At 46.0% G+C, this 20,996-nt stretch overlaps 2 protein-coding genes across 2 annotated transcripts; both read right to left on the reverse strand.

The window, feature by feature from the left end:
- Positions 1-2,525: 2,525 nt before the first annotated feature.
- LOC148222970 (TOG array regulator of axonemal microtubules protein 2-like) lies at positions 2,526-5,523 on the reverse strand. Its single transcript, XM_088168603.1, has 2 exons — positions 5,451-5,523; positions 2,526-2,761 (listed from the first exon to the last, which is right to left on the reverse strand). The coding sequence occupies exons 1-2, from the start codon at positions 5,521-5,523 to the stop codon at positions 2,526-2,528; spliced, it is 309 nt and encodes a 102-aa protein (XP_088024729.1).
- A 638-nt stretch (positions 5,524-6,161) lies between these two features.
- On the reverse strand, positions 6,162-19,619 carry LOC148222971 (TOG array regulator of axonemal microtubules protein 2-like). The gene is made up of 10 exons (XM_088168642.1): positions 19,607-19,619; positions 18,335-18,496; positions 16,084-16,216; positions 14,674-14,779; positions 13,708-13,943; positions 10,685-10,802; positions 9,626-9,729; positions 8,062-8,266; positions 6,621-6,795; positions 6,162-6,175 (listed from the first exon to the last, which is right to left on the reverse strand). Exons 1-10 carry the CDS (start codon positions 19,617-19,619, stop codon positions 6,162-6,164), a joined length of 1,266 nt encoding a protein of 421 aa, XP_088024768.1.
- Positions 19,620-20,996: the final 1,377 nt, after the last annotated feature.

The raw sequence follows: 20,996 nt of genomic DNA on the forward strand, positions 1-20,996 counted from the left end.
AGATGGTCCCAAATGATCTTCTTGCAAGCATGCAGTAAAGACCTGATCCAGTGAATCTTTGGCAATTACACTCTTCCCTTTTTTCTTTTGACAAAGACACTTGAGGTTTTTCCCCACTCTTCCAATGCTGGCAATCGCTGTTTCCCATTTACTGTTTTTCGCCAGAGAGTGATGCTACAGCTGCTGCTTTGAAACAAAAAGCCCTGACATCTGGATATCTTGAAGGAGCATGAAATGCCTGTTAAGTGTTAATATTGGAAGCTACTCAGATCTTCACGTACCAGGACTCTGAAGCACCAGCGGGAGGACCAGGCATCATTCCCCTTTGTGGATGTTCATGTTTCTGGTGTGCAAGAGCAATGACTTTGAGGAGGGACAAAAATGCCCCTATTCAAACAGTGGGTGTGCAAGGAGATGTGAAGTTGCACTGCCTTTTCTTAGATATTTGGGAAAGTTCGAAGAGAATATTGGGACATGGAGAGGGTCCCTAATTTTGTCTCCAGAGGAATCCCTCTGCTGGTGATGGCAATCCTATAAGCTCACAGACTAGTTTTCCCTGACACCTGCCACCCTGCCTGGGCTTTACTAGGCCAGGACTAGACCCATAGCTAAGCAAACACATAAGAGTTTGACAGAGAGTTTTTCCTTCAGAAAACCTAATTAACACTGTCACATTCATTTTCTTCTGTAACATCTGAAGCTGGCAACTGTGAGGACTTGGCTGTCAAAAGGTTACAGTTTGCACTGGGCTCAAAACTGTTTTTCCCAAAGGCAAAGCAAATTGAAATGTTTGAAAGTTTAAAAGATTCAAATGACGATGACAGGAAACTGCAAAATAATTACTGGAAAGGCAGCATTCTCAATGATCATGCAGCCCACCAAAAGCTGGAGCTGAATCCAGAAGTGCTTGTTCCAGCTATTCAGGAATTCATTACCCTGTAAGCACTGATCCATGGTAAGAAATGATCCAATACCCCTGGGCTGAATGGATTCCAGGCTGTGGAATCGATTTGAGGAACAGTTGACAAATGTTTTTGACCTCACAGCCCATTCATCCTTCTGCATACATGTTCCAAACAGCGCTGTTGGTCTGCTGTGCTGGGTAAATATACATACAAACGTCTTTTCCAAAGCAGTGCATCTTTTCCCATGTCCTCTTCTTACCTATGAAATTGTGATTGAAGACACCTCAGGGCCAGATCTGAGGGAGATTGCAAAGGAGCAAAGCTTTGGGATTTGGGCACACGTCTCTCTGTTTCTTTCCTCAGAGCGCAGAATAAATCTAACTAGCAAACTTTAGACTATAGAGGATATTTTGGGTCCGTTGTCCCTCAAACATGTCAGTGGGTGCCCCCCTTGTAATTCCAAGAAATAAACAGCAGTAAGAAACAAATGACACCAAGATAACAAGGCCAAAGAGGAAGAGGAGAAGCCAAGTGAAGAAAGAATATAATGAAACACGGGTACATCGAGTGAGCTGCACTCTGATAGCCTCTACACTAGTAGATCATGGACGCACAATCTCTTCTTGCTTTTTTTTTTAATAATTTTATTTAAACTATTAAGAAAAAATAATCAAACTACTTACAATTAAAAAGATAACCTCAAAATTTAATAGATACAATAAAAACACATTCATTCAAACCTACACCTAGTTATATATACGTCTAAAAGTATAAAGAGTAATGAATAAATCCCCCTCTTCAATCACTCTTTGGAGAGGCAGCAGCTTCTTTCTGTACCCAGAGGAAATCGAGCCCTTCTGGATGGGAGACAAGGACTTAGCGGCTCAGGGAAGAAAGGAAGTGTCCAGGGAAAACTTCTGTGCAAGAGTGGAGCCAGTGAGGTCTGCAAAATGGAGACATAAAATATAACACAGAGGCTGCAGTGAAAACCTAAAGCATCTGAATCTCCATATTTCATGGGACATATTTCCTGGAAACTTCTACATAGCTGCACATGGAAACATACTCCTGCAAGCAGCCACTTGAGGCAGGACAGGAGCACACCCTGACCCACTTGCACAAAGCTCCCAGGGAAACACCCTGGCCTCTGGGATGCCCTGGGACAGCAGGGAACCCAGAGCCCTGTGCTTGCCAGTAATGGATCAGCTGCACATGCAGCCTCCTGCTGCTCTCCCTGCCCCACAGCTCAGCAACCCTACAGCTCCACGCGGCACTGGGAGCAGCAGAGCTGATGGCAGGGGGCACCTGCAGGGCAGGACTGTTCCCTGGCAATGTGCACAGGCTCTCCAGGCTGGCACAAGACCCTTCCTCCTGCCAGACAGCGGCCCAGCTCCCACCTTACCTCTGTGTGAGGCTGAGCCTTGCTCAGCCTTCCCCTTGTCCTCAGTCTGCAGTTGTTTCAGGCCCCCTGAGCATGCCATGACTATGAAGGGCAGTGGAGAGAGCAGGGGCAGATGCACGCCCTTCTTTAGTATTTCGTCGTTTTTGGCACAGCTAAAATGTCAAATCCGGAGGTGTCCATCTCAGCACTTGGTCAACTTTCTGGAGAACATCCATCCTTCACCAGCCCAAAATGCTGGAGAGGTTTTTCCGCACATGTGGAGGCTGGCTGGCAGCACGCTTCTGCAGCTGGGTGCCCATCACCTCGTGGAGGGCAGAGGCAAGCCTGGTGACCACAGTGCGGACATTGGCGCTTCGGACAGGCAGCGCCTTGTTCTCCAGCAAGGACCAGAGCACGGGCAGGGCGTAGCGCTGGACGACCTCAGGGCTCCTGCCATAAACGCCTTCCACAAGCACTGCCAGGACAGAGACACAAGCTCCTTAACCACCAAGCTCAAGGCAAACCAGGATCTACCTCTGGTTTTGCTTCTGGGAAGCCTCTCTGGCAAGATCAGCAAAATAGCACACAGAGCCCCACGATCCAGAAATGGCCAAAGCAGCTGAGCCTCCCCAACACAGAACCACCAAGCCCTCAGGACTAATTTCTCCAAACAGAGCCTTGTATATTTATGAGACTTTGTACCTTTAGTAAATTATTTCACAATCTGTTTCTGCATCAATAGACTGATGCAGTGAGCAGATTAATGACTGAAATGTCAACTTCTCTTCTATTTCCATTAGGAAGTTTCTAAATCCACACTGAATATTTGGAAATGCACCATAGAGAGACAATTGAGAGATTTCTAATATAAAGGATGATTCCATTTTTGTGACCCTTGATGTCAAGTGCCAAAAATCTAATCTGGCTCTTCCCTTTGCTCAGTGGCAAATTCCAAAGGACAGTATTGGACTACACTTCCAAACTCCAGCCCACCAGAGATGGGTGCTGCTTGACAGTTGGATTAGAAACATCAGTGACCAGCTGGTGTCTTTGGCAGAATGCTTTTGTGGCTTCCAACAAACAGCTGTTTAAAACCTCAGGGTGTCTTAGATAACTAACCAGACCCATTTGCTGTGGCATTTGTGCATCTCCACATTTTAATAGCCTTTCCCCTTCCAATGTTAATGGCCTTTTTTTCTTGCAATGTGTACTGAAACAGCAGAATAGAGAGAAAAAAATAATAGACAAGGGACTGAATTTTAACCAAATCACGAGGGGTTTTTCATATTCTCTCTGAAGCCTGCTCCCTGCTCATTTCCTGAACTATATCAAACACACACTAAAATTTCCTACCAACTGGCTCCTTGTATGGCAGATTTGGCTGAGAGATCAAACCCTGAAATGCTCGGCAGTACATTCTTATTTTATGCACAGGCCAAAACTTTTATAGCAGCCACTTCTTATTCTGTAGTGGAAGAGACTTCATTTTTTCTAGGCTGTTAATCCACCAGCAGTCATCAACATTTAAACAGCTCCTGAAAGTACCCAAAACCAATTCTACTAAGCAGGAAAAGGGTTATGGTACCCATTTCAAAGTGGAAATTAATTTCAGTTTAAATGCAATTAAAGACATTGGTCACTATGGGACTTGAGAAACAACTGGCTGTTCCTACTAAATCTCTGAGAGAACATCTGCTCTTTCTAAAGTAGTCCTAATTTATGTTTCATTCCTTTCTTTGAAAAGGAGATCAAAATAACTCCAAAAATAAATTCCCTCTTCATGGAGATCCTCTTTATACAAATGTCTTTTAAAGGGCCTTTGACATTCCTAATCACTGAACACTGCCGTTTTGAGATTCCTAATGAAGACACAAAGTGTATCAAACCTTGCACATAAAGATGCTGCCTCACTTGGCAGTGGATTTAGCCCCAGTTCAAGCAAGGCTATAAATCTTCTTCTCTACTATATATTAAGATTATCATTTTTCCATTCCTTGCCTGTTGCTGACACAGCAAGCTCCTCTGAGGGATCAATTATCAGCTGCAATTGTAGCATTTTGGACAGTGTCGACACAGGAAGACACTGTTTGCACAGCCCGAAATATTCAGTCCAATGCCACTTGGACAGCACAGGCAGGGAGCCTCAGCACTCTGCTTCTGCCCCTCTGCCCCCAAAGGCTGCCTTGCACCAAATCTGTGCCTCTAATATGTGTGTAGAATTTCGACCTAATTGTGACCCCAGGCACTACAGGGTTCAACCTCAAAACTTTCCAAGAGCAAAACGAGAATCCTGTGAGCACAAAACAAACGGATCCCCTGCAACAGCACTTGCCACCATTTTCCCTAATGGATCACAGATGTCCCTGAGCTTCCAAGAGAGGAGCCAGTTCGGGTATTTTTAGCCCTTCCCTTTCCTGCACGTGGCTTCTGAGATGCCCCAGGGAAAGCTCAGCCCCCAGGCCGAGCGCCGCCCCCATCTCAGGTGCTGCACACCTCTGCAGCAGCCAGGGAAAACCTGCCAAACACACCTGCCATGGGGATTGGGCAGCAGGGACAAGCTCAGCACCTCCCCAGTTGGAGCAGCTACTCTACTCTCTGAGAGGAATGTTGAATTTTTCTTTACAAATTAGTTGTGGATCTGCTGGTAGATAAGGCTAGCACTGAGAGATAAAAGAAACAATGGGATGGATTCCATTGATTGATGAATGGAAAAAGATATTTGCCTTTACAAACAAACTGTAAGGCTGCTGATAAATGAAATTGGATATTGAAAGATGAAAGAAGCAACGGGGGGAAAACTATGAATTCTGTAAGAATTAAAAATTAAAAGGGAGGGTTATACATTAGAGGGGAATTACAGGTATCAGGCGTTCCGGGAAGTCTGTGCCTCTCAAGTACCTAAGCCAATGGAGAAAGAGAGAGGGAAATGCGGCCGGGAAAATAGGATAAAAAGAAGGCTGCGTCCTCCAAAAACTTGAGAGTTCCCAGGGGAATGTCCCATGGCCTCTCCCTTTATTCGAATAAAGCAAAAAGGACTCCTCTGTCTCCTTTTTGGACATAAACCTCTGGTGTTTTTGGATTAATTTTCCTGACATCTCTATTCACAGGAATTCCCTGTAAATATTCCCTGGGAAGACCTCTTGACTTACAAGGGGAGGCCATACCTGTGATACGCACTGTGACCTCCAGCAGAGCTTGGCCACTCAGTTGACTCCACTGGTTGCTAAACTCTTTCATCAGTGATACTTTATCTACAAGAGAAACACACATTTCTGCTCACTCTTCTGAGGTCATAGGAGAAAAGAGAGTGGGGAGGGAAAGGGCAAGGGCAGCCTCAGCTTATAAAATCAAGTAAATTTCTGTTGATGTTTGAATCCTTTTCTTCTTTCCTTCCAGCCTACCTGGGAGGGGTTTAAATTCCCAAAGAAAATCTCTCCTTTCACATTTGTAAATGCAACATTCTCTGCTGTACCAGGAGCTATGTTAAACATTTCCCATCACGGACCTCAAGACTTCAATCACAAATAAGTAGTATAAAATTTTGCATTCCACATAAAAGAGGAAGTAGCCCAGACTTGGGATACAGAAAGGCACTGAATCAGGCAGTTCATGAGTTCACAGAGCAGCTGTGGTGGAGAAAGTAGAAATTCCCATTGAAGACCTGCCTCTTCAACACTCCATTTTTCAGGCATATTTCCACAGTGCATCATTTTCAGAGCTGACATAAATCTCTGCAACAAAGGAATTTAGAGCAGCCCTTGCCTGTGTAGCTATTTGCTGCAGCCGTCCTGCCCCATGCAAAACAACATGTGGAACAAGGCATTACTGACAGCGGGATTTCTACCTGTCAATTTTAAGGAAATGAACTTGGTGAATCATAACTTCCCCGCTGAAAAAGGCAGACAAAGAAGAAAGGTGGAAAATAGGCAGCTCATGCCTATAATGTGGAGCCTTCCAGGAGGCTGCTCTGCAGAAGCTCTAATGGGCCAGTGTCCCTTCATGCCAACAGCAAAGCTCTTCATTTGGGAAATCAAATGGAATCCAAGCAAACTCCAAAACCTCCTTTGCCTCTGAATTGCAGCAAAGCTGTAGTCCAGGACCTCCTCTCCAGACAAGTAGCACAGATCCAAGGGCTCCTGGCACTTTTGGGAAATGCTGATGCACATTCAAGCCTGTTGGGGACTGGTGCATAAGGACTGCACCCCCACAGCTTCTGGTGGATGTCACCTGGAGTGTTCCACAGGCACCAAGAGCTCTCAAGGCACTCAGTGTTCTCTTGTGTCAGAGAGGCAGAGACACAGTGGGCGAGAGTCCATGTCAGGGCTCAGCCTTACCTAAATGAGCAATGGATGCTTCCAGCGCATTCACAGCTGTGGCATGAACCCCAGGCTCCTTTGAGTTCAGGTTCTTCAGGATTCCTTCCACCAAAAGGATGATCACTGACTTCCAGGCATCTTCCAAGATGGCAACGATTTTTGCCAGCACGTCCAGCACCATCTGCTTCACTTTCTTTTGTGTGTCAGATATCTCAGGTCAAAAGAATCAAAAATCTGTGAAGAGAACAAAGAACATGGAAGCGGGATTAAAATGTCAATATCTGAAGAAGGGATGTAGAAATAAGCACTCAGCAATGTTAAAGATGAATGTAATCCTTTCTGTCAGGTCAGCAAATGCTTGCACAATTTCAGTTTTCCTGTGGGCCACTCAATGGAAAGCCTGTGCAACCTCATTCTGGAGTAAAGATTTTCATGTATTTTTAAGAGGTTTGTGTGGGGACAGAATAGTTCCTATGGTGTCTCTGTTCACCTACAAATCATTAAATTAATTGCATTTATTCATTCAAAAGACTACCTTTGCTTTACAAGTGTGGAAGCAGATATTTACAATGCCCATTTTTCTGTATAGTTGCCTCAGGTACTGAGGGCAATTATGATTTTTCCAAAACAATGGCTGGAGGAGATCTAAGTCTTATTTTGTCTGTCCTACATCGTGTGTCTGCAGAAATGTAGGTCTCTGATAGACTATTCTAGAATCCAGACAATTTGTCTAACTAACAGGTAGACTTCTGAAATTTAATGTGCTGTACAGCACTCATTACAGCAGGTTCACTCCCTTGACAGTCACATCTGGACTCAATGATCTTGAAGGTCTCTTCCAATCTAGTGATTCTGTGATTATTAGGCACCATTTTCTAGAAAAAGGGAAAAAGCAGCTTCTGGGAGGAGAAGAAAGATATCAGTCCTAATCTGTTTTCCTCCTTTTCCAAAGAGAAATAAAATCCAACAAGGGTGAGCACCATTATTACCAAGTGGAATAGAGACAAGACCGGAAACAAGTAGCCAGACTTTTGCCTATGCAAGACAGGTTGGACATTACAGAAGTATACTTTCAAAAACATTTGGTTTAAACTAACCCAGCCTGATATTTCTCTTTCCCATTAAAACCCATTTTTTGTCTAGAGAATAATTGCCATGCTTTCAGTGGCTGGATTCCCTTCACTTAACCCAACTGGGACTAGGAGACAGCAGAAGTTACACCAATGGAAAATTCTGGCATCATCTGATGAACAGCATCAATAGGCACCTGCCAGACAAATGCAGCTGGACTGAAAGAACTTGTCCTGAAGCCTGGACCTCCATTAAATTGGTCTGGGTCAAGAGGACCAGCCTGTCCCAAACAGCCAGGATGCAGTGCCAAGACACACTGAATTAACTTTACTGCTACAGGCTTGGGAGAGGAGCTAAAGGGAAGGAACAGTGAAGATACCCTACATACCTGGACAATGTGAGTGGTGACGAGCTTGGGGCTGTTTTTGCACAGCTCTAGGAGGAGTGCCACTCCTTCCAGCCGTGCCTCAAACCCCTTGGCTTCCAGGAGATTGTAAAGATTCTGGAGCGTCTCCGTTTCATCCCTAGCTGGACGTAATGTGACCTGGGCTTTTGGACGGTGGAGGAGGCGTCCTTCAGAGGTCGACTTCACCCTGGAAAATCAAACGAAATTACAACTTGTTGGTGACAATACCCGCAGATAATTGTGAGCAAAACATCTACGGGAGCTTTCCTAATGATGTGATTTCAAGCTAGAAAATCATGAGGCTCTGAAAAACCACATGGACCTCATGACAATCCTTATGGGAGTCAATCTGTAAGTAACATCCTCGCCAGTGCTCACTCAGCAAAACCAAGGATGAGATGCATCTCATCTATCTTCAGATGGCTTCCCAGGCACACATTGCTTTGTGGGGAAAGAGAAACACTACTGCCAAGTTTAAATGCCTCCTCTTATGGGAGATGTGAGTCTTCTAATAAGTAAACTCATCACTCTGGAGAAATGTCTCTACACAGGCATGACAATCTAGAACAGGAGCTCACATGCATCTGAGCAGATGAACAGGGGCATATCTGAAGCATCCAGAAAATCAGTAACACAGATAAAAACAGAAGACAGACATCCCAGCACAACACTCACATTAAGTTTGCATTCCTAGAGACTAGATCCACAGCTTCATAAACCCACTGGGAACAATTCTCCTGGATCAACCTGTCTCTTCCATGAGCATGGGAAGCTCCTAGCTATGCTACTGAAGCATGTGGTCCTTTGCTGCCACCGCTGAGCATGACAGAGCTAAATAAATCCCCTCTCTAATCAGGGGAGAACAGGTACAAGTAGCTCTGCCACTGTCATGAAGACACAGCAAGGACCAAATTCCTTTCTTCAATGCAGATTGCAGCACAGTGGGAAATCAACCAAACATGCTGTCCATCAAGCAAACTATATGAAGGACAGAATTATCAAGACAAAAAGTCCCCATTGAGACACCTGTTGACCAAAGTTGCTCAGGATTTACCTTGCTACTGACTACTCAAACTTGGTAATGTTGGAGGGTAGGAAAACCATGATTCAGCCAGGCCAAACCACTTGCATGAGAAGGATTTGTTTGGGAAATGGCCTCATGCTTCTATTCTGGGAGTACTCATCAAAACACCCATCTGAAAAAGACTCCACTCAGATGTAAAAAAACCCTGGTTGAACTGACTTGTCCCAAGTCAGGCAGTGGAAATATAGCCCTCTCCTAACCACAACAACACTGCCCTCACCACTGCACTGAATTGTCTGAGCTGCAACCAATGGGTGGCTTTTTGTCGTTAATTTTTGTGGAAACCTCTCCAGAGAAGTTTGTTCAGTGCAATGCAGAAGTAGACAATTCGTGCCATAGAGCATTTGTAGGGAAAGGAAACAATCTCTGGCACAGGCCATCACAGCCAGAAAGATTTTCCTGAGGAAGAGACATGTCCAGCTTGTCATGTGCTTTGTCACATCTAACAAAAGTGCTCAGTACCTTTGACTAGAAGGCAATGTGGCCTGGGGCTTCTTGGAGCCATCGCTCCTCTTCTTCACTGGGCTCTTGACAGATGGGCGTTCACCCTTCTGCTCTTCCATCCCCTACAAAGAGAAAGCATACATACCCCTACCTAGAGAAAGCCCCATCAATCTTTAGAATATTAAATAGGAAATTGCCTGTTTAAAACACAAGTTAGAACCAGGATCACTGCTACCAAGGCTTAGAAAAACATTTCCTATCTAACAAAATCAAAAAGACCAGAGATTCAGTGATGCCAACACTCTGTTTGCAATAGCTCAAGGCAGGTTATGGGTGCTGCCATACTGAGCAGCAATCTTAAACCCAAATTCATGAGTCTTGAGCATAAATGCAAATAATGCAAAGTGGTAGGCAATGAATATTTTTAAGGAAGGAGCACAAAAATTTGGACTTTTTGGGGAGTGGGCCCATTATGTTGGATGATGATTTGGTTCAACCTGGCTCTCCCTGTTCTGACACAAAGGCACACTCCCTTTTAGAGTGTAGATAAAAAAGAATAAAAAATTCCCCAAACAGACAAATCATTTTCTACTGGCTGCTGCTGAATTCACTTCCAGCTCCACAGGGTTTGACAGCAAGCAATATTCCCAAAAGACAGACAGTAATTGTAGTAATTAGGATTGACTTGGACATCTTTCATATTTTTGGCATTACTACGACCATGTCTTCTGCAAAGACTGTTATCTTCAGAAGCACTATTCTCACTCAATTGCTTTACTGGGGTCAAAGTAGAGAGAATGTGATGGGGGATTACACCTAAATATAAACCCATTTTCTCACCTTCCCCTTTCCTGTTTGTGACCAATATTCAAAATATTCAAAACCCCACTTTTTCCCTAATAATATCAGTTAGGTTGTGGACTGCAGATGAACAGGGTCGGGATTAACAGCTCATTCCCAGGAGCAAAATGATTCATCAGAAGAGGAATGAGATAAAGACAGATTAGGTGTGTTTGATCTCGTATTAGCAGTGGCAATATCCGCAGAAAGGAGACATTTTTCCTGCCACGCACTTACTTTCTTCTTCATTCTTTTCAGAATATCTTCCAGGTCACGTGTGGGAATGGATCGTTCCAAAAGAATTTTACATTTTTGGTGATTCAGCAACATCTTCACCATCTCCTGTCCATAATGCCTATGGAAAGAAGTAACTGAAGGCAGGAAGGCAGGCAGGAAGGCAGGCAGGAAGGCAGGCAGGAAGGCAGAAGTAAGGCAGGAAGGCAGGAAGGCAGGAAGGCAGGAAGGCAGGAAGGCAGGAAGGAAGGAAGGAAGGAAGGAAGGAAGGAAGGAAGGAAGGAAGGAAGGAAGGAAGGAAGGAAGGAAGGAAGGAAGGAAGACTGTTAATCAAAGAGGCTGGTACCTTAAACTAATCAGGTGTAATCCTTGTATGAGAAGGCATTACCTACTCAGCAAAAAGACAGAAAATACCATTACAGTCTGAAACTGTGGTTGTGCTTCTGTGGGATCTAACGATCCCAGGGAACAAGTGAAAGAGATCTGCTTTGTTGTTAGATCCTATTGGCAGTGCCTTGCTGCCATTGCACAACAATTTCCTTTCTTGAAGTGGCAGGAACTCTAGGATAAAGCACCACATGCCTCATGCTTCCTATGGATAATTCTATACTATATGTATGCCAGCGGCAGTGAGTTACTCTTGTTTTCTTGGCCACTGTTAAGGGGAATTAAATCATCCAAGTGAGGAGAATTTGATGGCTTGGGTTGATTTTGCCACTAGGAAACCACAGTTCTCTTCAAGAAGAAATTTGGAGGTCATTGATAACAACACTGATAACAGATAAAGGCATTCTAGAAATCTGCAGAAGTTTAGAAAGACTGAATACATTAGCTAAAGACCTCTGAAATATTTCTAGGAAAGTCTTAAGTTAATGAGAAATAGATGTTTGGGATCCTTCAGTGATGAACATTAGCCAACATTTCGGCTTTGTGTTGTGCACCTAAGACCAAACAAAACTGTTAGAGTGGCTAATCGGAGCTCTTTTGAACTCAGGAAAGAGTCCTTCAAGTCACAGGAAGTTGGCAATATTAATTTCTATTGGACAACCTCAGGATACCCAGTACAGTCATTTCCCCAGACAAGCCAGAGCAATGGTCACAGCACCAGGCCTGACAGAGCTCGAGAAGCATTTGAACAATGCTCTTGGGCACATGGAGTGACTCTTGGCAAGTCCTGCACATGGCCAGGAGCTGGACTCAATGACCCTCATGGGTCCCATACCACTCAGCATATTCTCTGATAGTTTGGCCTTTATGCACACAGAGAGGTAATTTTAAATTTCTTCAGTTACCAATCTTTTCTGGTTTTAGAGTTATAGACATACACAAAAGAGTTTTCCTGTCTCAGGAGGTGAAATGAAGATCATTACCTTGTATCCTTATGATGGTCCTGAGCAAGCGTCCCTGCCGCGTGCGCCAGCCTCTCAGCCCTGGCTGTGCCTGGGAGCTTCGTGACTCCAATTTTCTCCATCAGGGACAGGAGCAGTTCGGCCGCACACTTCCGCACCTGGACGTGGCGGCTCCTGGGAACAGGAGAGCAAACACTGGGGCACAGGGAGAAGGAGCAAGAGCAGCACAGGCCTTGGCCAGAGCGTGCTCCCTGTCCTTGCTGGGGGATGGAGGCTTGGGCTCTCCCTGAAAATATAGACACACATAGAAGGTTCTGTCCTCAGACAAACTCAAAGTTAGCATTGGACAGAAGGACTGACTGCAAGGAAGAACAAGGAATTCAGTCTCCCTGCACTATCTGATACTCAATTGCTTTCCAACAATTTACTCTGAGAAAGATTAAAGAAATAGATTACATATGACTTCTTTAGAAATGTAAGACAATTCATGCTGACCCATCAGAGAGTACCCACTACACAGCGCTGAAGAAGGACTGAGGCTCCGTCCAGCCATTAATCTCCAAATCTGCAGAGCTGTGGAAAACAACAAACGCAGGAGAAACATGCTGTAGGCCATGAAGTTGCAGAATATACAGCATTGCAGCCTGTTTCTTCTCTGAGGCTTGGTAAGGGATACATCTGAATGTTTTTCCCTATTCCAAAGCTGAGAAAAGGTGGCAGTCATTTTAGACAGATTTCCCTGTTCTTGGGAATGTCTTTTGGGAAATATCAGGCCCAGCACAAACACCTGAGGCAGTATTTGCTTCAGCTGTCTCATGGCAGTCAGCCTGTGAAGGCGCCTGTAAAGTGATTCAGCATCTCAAGGCTAACATGAAACATCAGTATGACTAGAAATCAGAGTTCTATAGCCAGGAGAGTCATACAAGACTCATTTTGGCTGGGACTGCACCTGCTGTTCAGCCTGTGCCATACCCAGCACATTGTCCCCGATGTGCTCCATGCTCCATCAAGTCCCCTCCCTAGTTCTCAAGTTAATGCAATAATGAGGATGCATGGTTTTTCCCAGGGCCTCTGTGCTTAGTGCTGTGAAATATTAAAGAGTGATCACAGCTGCAATTGCAATTGTGTCCCTTCCCACAAAAGCACAAATCCTTAGCCTTTGCAGGCACTTTCACTTCCACACCATTCACCACATTTACGCTACCCTGACCGACTGGGAGAACTCCAGCAAGCAGCAAGAAGCTGAGTCAGAAGAGGTTTAGGTTGGATATCAGAAAAAGGTTTTTCACCCAGAGGGTGGTTGGGCACTGGAACAGGCTCCCCAGGCCAGTGGTCACAGCACCAAGCCTGACAGAATTCAAGAAGCATTTGGACAACAATCTCAGGCACATGGTGTGACCCTCAGGGTGTTCTGTGCTGGACTCAGTGATCCTGATGGGTGCCTTCTAACTCCCCATAATCTACAGTTCTGTGACTCTGAGAACTCATAGGCTGCAGGAAGGAAGAAATAGGGGACAAGAGGAAAGAAATGAGGTGGATTGGAGAATCCAGTCACTGAGTTGACAGAAGATGCAGGATACAGGACCCTTCCCTCACACCATTCCCATTCTTCCTCTCATCCCTTCTCCACCTGCACACAAGAAGCTGAAAAACATCACTGAAAGAAGAAGAACCTACCTGACTCCACTGTCCACGAGAGCTGTCATTGCTCGTGTAGGAGTCACATTGTCCACCATGATCCCCAGGGTCTGACTGGTTGCTTTCTCAACAAACTCTGGGCAGTTACACACTGCCTTGAGAAGGACCCGAGCAACCTCATCTACCTCAGAGTCCATGTCCTTCTTCAAGGTCGCAAAAAACTCTCCCAGAGTGACAATGGCTGAGTAGGACACCTTAGACCGGAGGTTGGCCACCTGGGGATGTCATGAGGGGAAACATAAGAATTACCTCAAAAAAGAAAACTAGATGCCTTAGGCAAAAGTTATAGTAAATGACATCACGTCTCACTGTGTCCAGATGAACATAAAAGCACCCAATGAGCAGAAGAGCACAAGCATAGAAGGCACTTCCTCTGGCACCAATTTCTGGCCTCAGACCTGCTTACTGCAGGCCTATGAATATAAATTTTACTGAAAAGATCTGCTTAATCATTCTATAATGTGAAATGCTTTGATTTTAGGCCCTTTTATTTGATAAACAAAGAACCAAATAAAAGCATGGTCTCCTTTCAAAGCATGAAACCACAAGCCATAAGGTTAAAAGAGTCTTGTGTTCCTGTTCAAAAACACAACACCAGCAGGTCTAGCACTCAGCCAGGAAACAGAAAACACAGGCTCAGGTCTACAGATTATTTTCAGTGATGAATTACAGCTCAGGCAGAGATTAGGACTCTGGCAAATAACATAACTAGTGCATATATTTTTGCATTTGGGAATTTCATAATTATGGCAGCTCACTCAAAGATGAGTGTCAGATACCTAACCTACCAGTAAATACAGCTACATGTACACATAGATCCTATAGATAGCTGACAGACATTAGAAATAGAAGGTCTAAAAACAGAAATGAAGGCAATCCCTGAGCACACATGGAGATGAACAAGCACATATCTGCTCTACATACAATTCACAACAATGTTCTCACCTCACTGGTAACAGCCAAGCAAATCTCACGAAGTCTTGAAAGCAGGACCTCTGAATGGGACCCAGCCAGGTGTTTGATGATGCCCAGTCCCTTCTCCTTCGTCTCCCTGAAAGGCAAGTACCAAAAAGATTGATTTTTCTCTCTACCCAAGAACTAGGCAGCATCCTCTGAAATTACCAGGCTGGCAGCTTAGTCAAACAATGGGAGGTGCTTTTCAAGGAGTACTTAATGAAATCGTGGATCTCATTGCCACAGGAAGCTGTGGCATTCAAAAGCATACACAAATCCAAAAGGCAAATAGAGGGCCTTCAGAGTCTTCATTTGTAACTGTTTTAGAAGACAGCCTGTCTGAAATCTCTGGCACATCAAGTCCCTGTGGCATGGCTTCCTACAAGCTGTGACATTGGCCCATGCTACTATTTCTTGTCACCACCTTGAACCTGTCCCTAAGACAAAGTCCCATCGGGCTGATGTTACTGGGACATTTTCCTTTTTAGCCAGGGTCAGCAGGCAGTTCAGCAGTGAGACTCTGTACCACCACTCTGGAGCTGAGTTGCCACTCTACAATCTAGGCCTGTCTGTCTCTCACTCCCTTCCACTCCACCTCCACATTCCCCAAAAAGGCAGCAGAATGTCCCAGGAGATTCCACACCTGGGTAAGAACAGTTGAAACTCCGCCTTTTCCCAAAACCTCCCACCTAAAACAATCCCCACTACAGTAACATGTTATTGAGAAGGTGCAGACAAATCTGTCTCTCAGTAATTGCTCTGTGCAGGCCCGGAGCTACAGAAAGGTATGTGAGGCATCAGGGCTGCAGCACAGGGCTGGTGACCGATCCCACGGGCAGCCCTGAGTGTTACCTCGACCCCCCCACACCTGCAGAAGCTCTCTGCACCTCACAGGGCACCAAACAGAATTGGGGAAGACGAAACAGAAGAGAAAAGGCAAAGCCAATGTGACTGCACAAGGAGATGCACCATGGCAGATATTTCATACTTATCCCAGTGGGAATGGAGTCTTTACCTTTGTGTGAATGAAGAATCCACCAGTGAGTGTATGCTAACCTAGACATCAAAAAGACAGCCAATATCACCTAACATTTGTGGGCTTATCACCCTGGGCCACCTTCTGTCACTGTCTAATTCTGGGATGCGTGGTGAAGATACAGAAAATAGCACAGGCCCATATGAAGCAGTAAGAAAGAAAAAGTCGAATTACAAAAGTGCAAGATTCCAGACCAAGGCCAAGAAAAGGCTGCTCTCCAGTCTTTATCCTCTCAATGCTCTGCAGTGGTTTCCTCCAGTGCCCTTTGGCCCCCTGGGCTATCGGGGCTCAGAGGCACTAGCAAGATTCACTTCTAACCTCCCTTAACGCTAAGAGGGAGACAGAGTGACCGGGGCCTTTCTTACCAGTCATCGCTGTCGAGCAGGGAGAGTGCCTCCCGCAAGGACTGCTGTGGATCAGGAGAGGCTGTGTCCTTGTGCCCGTTGCCACAGAGCAGCTCCTCTGAGCGCTCGGCACCAGTGGCCGTCTGCGAGGTCACTGTAAGGAGAGGGTCAGCCCTGAGTGCTGCAGCCCCGGGCAAGGCACCCGCCATGGAGCGGCCTGCAGCCCCAGCTCCCACACAGGGTTCCATGTGCTGCACACTGGCACTGGCTCACACACTTCTCCGCCTTCTGCCTCCTTGGGCTCCGTGCTTTCTGACAGCCCCCCAGCTGGGCACAGCTCCAGGCTAAACCTGACAATTGCCCACACAGCAATTGCCAGCTCCCAAGTGCCACAGGTAGCACAGCCAACAGCAGTTCCTGAGGCCGCAGAGCTCCCACTCCCTGCCACACTGTGCCCAACAGCGGGACTGGCTACCCCAGGAGGGAACCCCCAGGGGCCTCTCTTGTCCCAGCACCCTGATTTCCTCCAGCCCTGAGGACAGAGGCACTCTGCAATTCCCTGAGGAAGACCTGCAGCTGCCTCACGACAGCACCAAGCCAAGCGTGAAGAACCCAGCTCTGCTGGGCCCGTCTGAATCCCCATGGAGCAACTCCCAGGGAACAGCCATACCTGACCCTTCACACCTGACAGCACCTCTGCTCCCATTGACTTCAAATATTCTAGACAGCAGGCAGCTGAATGCACATACATGTTAGCCTACTATTGGGAAAGGAGGAGTTTATAGATTTTGTTCTTTCCTAACATCGGGAATCTTTACTGTCTCCGAGGTACACACTGGCTGTATTTCAAACAGCTGAGGTGAAATTTATTTGCCATCAAATGGACGTGTACGCACACTCTGCAATGCCTAAGCTTTCTCTTGTGGAAAAATGCAATTTCCAGCCTACATAATACTTACAAAAGCTTTCCAAATGCAAACTGAGGATAAAAACATTAAAATAGAGATGCAAATTGTTGACAGATGCACTCTCTTGATAATATGTTGTCCTGGGTTTACTGTAATTGAATGTTTTTTCGTTAGGAAAAGAAATTTACAAGGTATGAATAAAATCAGATGATACATGCATTTCTTATGAAACCCATTTGTCATCAAAAGCATTGTCAATCAAAAATTTCATGTCGTGCACTCCAAAGCTCATTTTCTAATGTGTAGATGAAGACATCTGAGCTTTCAAAAATGATGGAGTATAAATATGGCACAGAATCTACATGAAGTACTCTAGACTCAGTAGGGTTTTTGTGCTACTTTACATGTTCTCAAAAATTATGGGGGAACTGTAATATCAAAAATATTCAGACGAGAGCTAATCTTGGTATCACTGATGTCCCTACAGAAGTATGTTGACATACACATCTAGATTCCATAAGAGTGGAGAGCCATGTAAGGCTCGTTCTGGCCAATTCTGAATGTGGAAGTAGCATCACTAGAAAAGAGCATTCCAAGTGTTATTCCTAGATCCCTTCTTCTTATCTCACCGTACTTGGGATCATAGCACAGGCAGACTACCCAGAAAAGAGAGATAAGAGCCACCAGGAACAATGTGCTGTGCATTTGCTGCAGGCAGCAAACAGCCTGGGAACACCAGGCAGCCCCTCTTGGCTGCCATCTGCTACACACAGCCACTCTATTTGGGTGTTGTGACACAGGAGGCACTGCTTGTTCCCTCTTGGCATTGCAGGCCATGGGATGGTAGCAGCCACGAGCCATTGCACACTCGTGGAAGCTGCAGCACGACTGCACCAAGCCACTGCCTGCCATGCAGAGACAAGCCTTGCTGGGATAGCAGAAAAGCTGGCTGCAGAGCCGGACAGCAGCACAGGCAGAGGGCCCAGATGGTCAGTGGACAAGTGATGGTGGTGGCACTCGTAGGTGCACAGTGAGCACACCCTGGCACACTGCTCCGCACCTCATCCCTGCAGTTACAGCTGCCTCCTGGCACCAGCGCTGTACTTTTGACTATCAGGATGGGCAAAAGCCAGAGCTTAGGCCTTTACCACTACTTTATTCAGCTCAACTTTCCAATGGGTCTCTAAGAACCAACTGCTGATGTACTACCAAGCTGGAGTAACTGCAAAGTAGATTTGCTGTTTATTCTCAGGACAGGTTATGGACCAAAGAGCCCAGCTGTGCTGGCTGAGGCAGGAGGCAATTTGTGCTCCTTATATAAGGAAAAACCCGTAAGGGAAAAAGCTACCAAGGAGCAGGCTTACCTGAGGAGTTGCATGGGACACTGCCTTCCTCCTGGATGATGGGCATACTGGCCACTGAGGGCACCTTGTCCTGCTTCCTCAAGACCTTCTTCTTCAAGGCATTACCAGGGTGTTTTCTCTGCACACTGGAAGCTGTGCCATTGACAGGTGGTAGGCTAAAGCCTGCAGGGACCAAAGAGGAGCTTGTAAGTGGAGTGTGCTGGACATCCTGACGATGGAAAGGGTGAGAAATCTTACTGGAACTGGGTAGCTTCTCTTTGTTATCCCAAAGTACTTAAAGTAGAACACTGGCAAACTAACATGGGACAAGGATCACAGAATCACAGAATCCTAGAAGAGTTTCAGTTGGATGGCCCCTTTAACCACCACCTACTCCAAGCTCTGAGAGCAGGGACATTTTCATCAAGATCAGGTTCCTCAGAGGCCCATGTTAACTGGCCTTGAACACCTTCAAGGATGGAGCAACAACAGATTCTCTGGGCAAAACCTTCCGGCATTGCATCCTCTTCATTATAAATAATACTCTCTAATATCTAATGTAAATCTACCCTCTTCTACTTTAAAACCAAACTACAGTGATGCTTCCCCTAAGAAACAAGGAAAACCCAGAATTGCTTTTGTTTTCCTATTTCAGAGGCTGGCTGGGGAAGTTCCCAAAAGAAAGTGCAGATAACCTTGCGTGATGCCCTCCGGCTGAGTGCTGCCCCCAGGGTCTCTGCTGCCACCCTCGGGGCAGAGAACACAGCACTGCAGCCAGATCCGCTCAGCCGGGATTCACTCGGGAACGCTTCTTGCTCCTGGGGCTACAACAGAAGCACTGGCTCGGGGCTTCAGCACAGCTCTACAGCGCCAGCTCCTCGGCAGGGAGTGGTGGGAGAAGGATCCCTGGTGTTTTCATTAGAAGGAGTTGTGTTTGGTTTCTTCCGGGTTGCACCTTGGTTGAAAAGCATTCTCCTGGCCTCACCTTCACTGGAAGCCCAAGTCTCTCCAAGTGTCTCTCCAAGATGCCTTTGTAATAAATAAAGAAAGGAGAGTTGTGGAGGCCGAAAGCCCCACAGAGAAAGAACCTGCTTCTCTCCCATGGAAGGAATACCCTTTTGCACTCCCTCCTCATATTGGTTATAATATTTCCCCTAGCATGCCTGTTTCATGTAATATGTTTGTAGCCTATTGGTCCTTCCCCCTTCCCCCCCTCCCCCTGTGCCCTCAGATGATTCGTTAGTTGTTCTACCCCGACCCCAGGCTCTCCTATATCAACCCCTCTCCCTCTACCCTTTCGAGCCATTTCCTCGACCCCTCGAGAAGGAATAAACTCCGCCTTGGATCACCACACGTGGCTCCCGTCCCTCTCTCCACCGTCAGCAGAAGCGGGGCTCACACAAGAGAGCTGAAATCACTCTCCTCCTGAGAGCGGGAACTTGCCTGTAAGCACCAGGACGTCTTTCTCCAAGCGCTTCTCTGGTAGGTCGCGGCACCAGCGCGCACCCCACGCTCACCGGCACTTTTCCCCCCGCTGCCGCTCCGCTCCGCCGCTCCGCTTCCGGGACAGTTCACAATGAAGCAGATTGCCTGCTTTGTCACTGACAGCCCTGCTGAACCTTCAAGGGACAGTAGTGTACACCATGCCTGTTTCATGTTCAAGCAAAGCTTGTCTTGCCTTATTAGTATGGAATGAATAGAAGAGTAATGAAATGGACAATTTAACTGATCACTTTGGAGGAGATCTTCATGCTTTTGCATGTCAGCAGTGTACCTCATGCTCCCAAGGCTTGTTACGCATCATCAAACTTATCAGGGGAAAAATCTCTCATGTTCCATCTGAATAAATTTGCATCAGATCATGGAGAATTCTGCTGGCAGGAACAGGACAAAACCCTTCCAAGACTCACTTGCAGTTGTCCTGGATTTCTGCAGCCCTGTGTGGAAAGCTGCTGTAGGCAGAGTGTTTGGAGTTGGTTGGATGGCCTTTATGAAAGATGAGTGGAACAGCATGCAGGGCTCTCCTGGCAGAAAACTGTTTGTCCAAGAGCAGGCACATGGTGCTGGCAGAAGTGGAGCGGCCCCGCTCCCAGCGCAAGAGTCTGTGAGCTGAGCCGTGCCAGGGAGAAAAGACACCGAGGGGCTCCAGCCCAGCTGCTTCACCTGCCGGGACCGTTCCATGGAGCTGTGCCATTGGGAGAAAGTTGGCACCGGACGAGCCACCGAGCTTTCATCTGCTGCTCGAACTGCTCCGTGACAGCTCCTGTGTTTCCTGAGAGAGAACCCAGTACATCTTGTAAGGCACGTCATGGGAGGATTTTCCTCTGGCATTTTGGGTCTTTGTTCCAGTGGGAGAGTGTTTTGGTTTTAGTTTGAAATTGGGTGGAAACACTAATTTAATGTACTGGATTTTTTTGTTAATTTGAATTTTTTTTGTTGTGAGATAGGATTAGGAGGAAGGTAAACCAGGCCTAGCATTAAATAGTACAATGAGAATCTTTATTACTAGAAACCATAAGAAAAAAATAAGAATAAAACTTAGAATAAAACTTTAGACTATTCTTCTTCTTTCCACTTTTTTTTACATTCACAATGTACAGAAAACAACTCAGTTAGTCTACCATTTCTAAAATAGTCTTTTACTTATTTATTTGTGAGAGGAGACTTTTCTTTTCAGTCTATG

Source organism: Sturnus vulgaris, chromosome 8 (genome assembly GCF_052056855.1).
Source record: "Sturnus vulgaris isolate bStuVul1 chromosome 8, bStuVul1.hap1, whole genome shotgun sequence".
Classification (NCBI taxonomy): Eukaryota; Metazoa; Chordata; class Aves; order Passeriformes; family Sturnidae; genus Sturnus; species Sturnus vulgaris.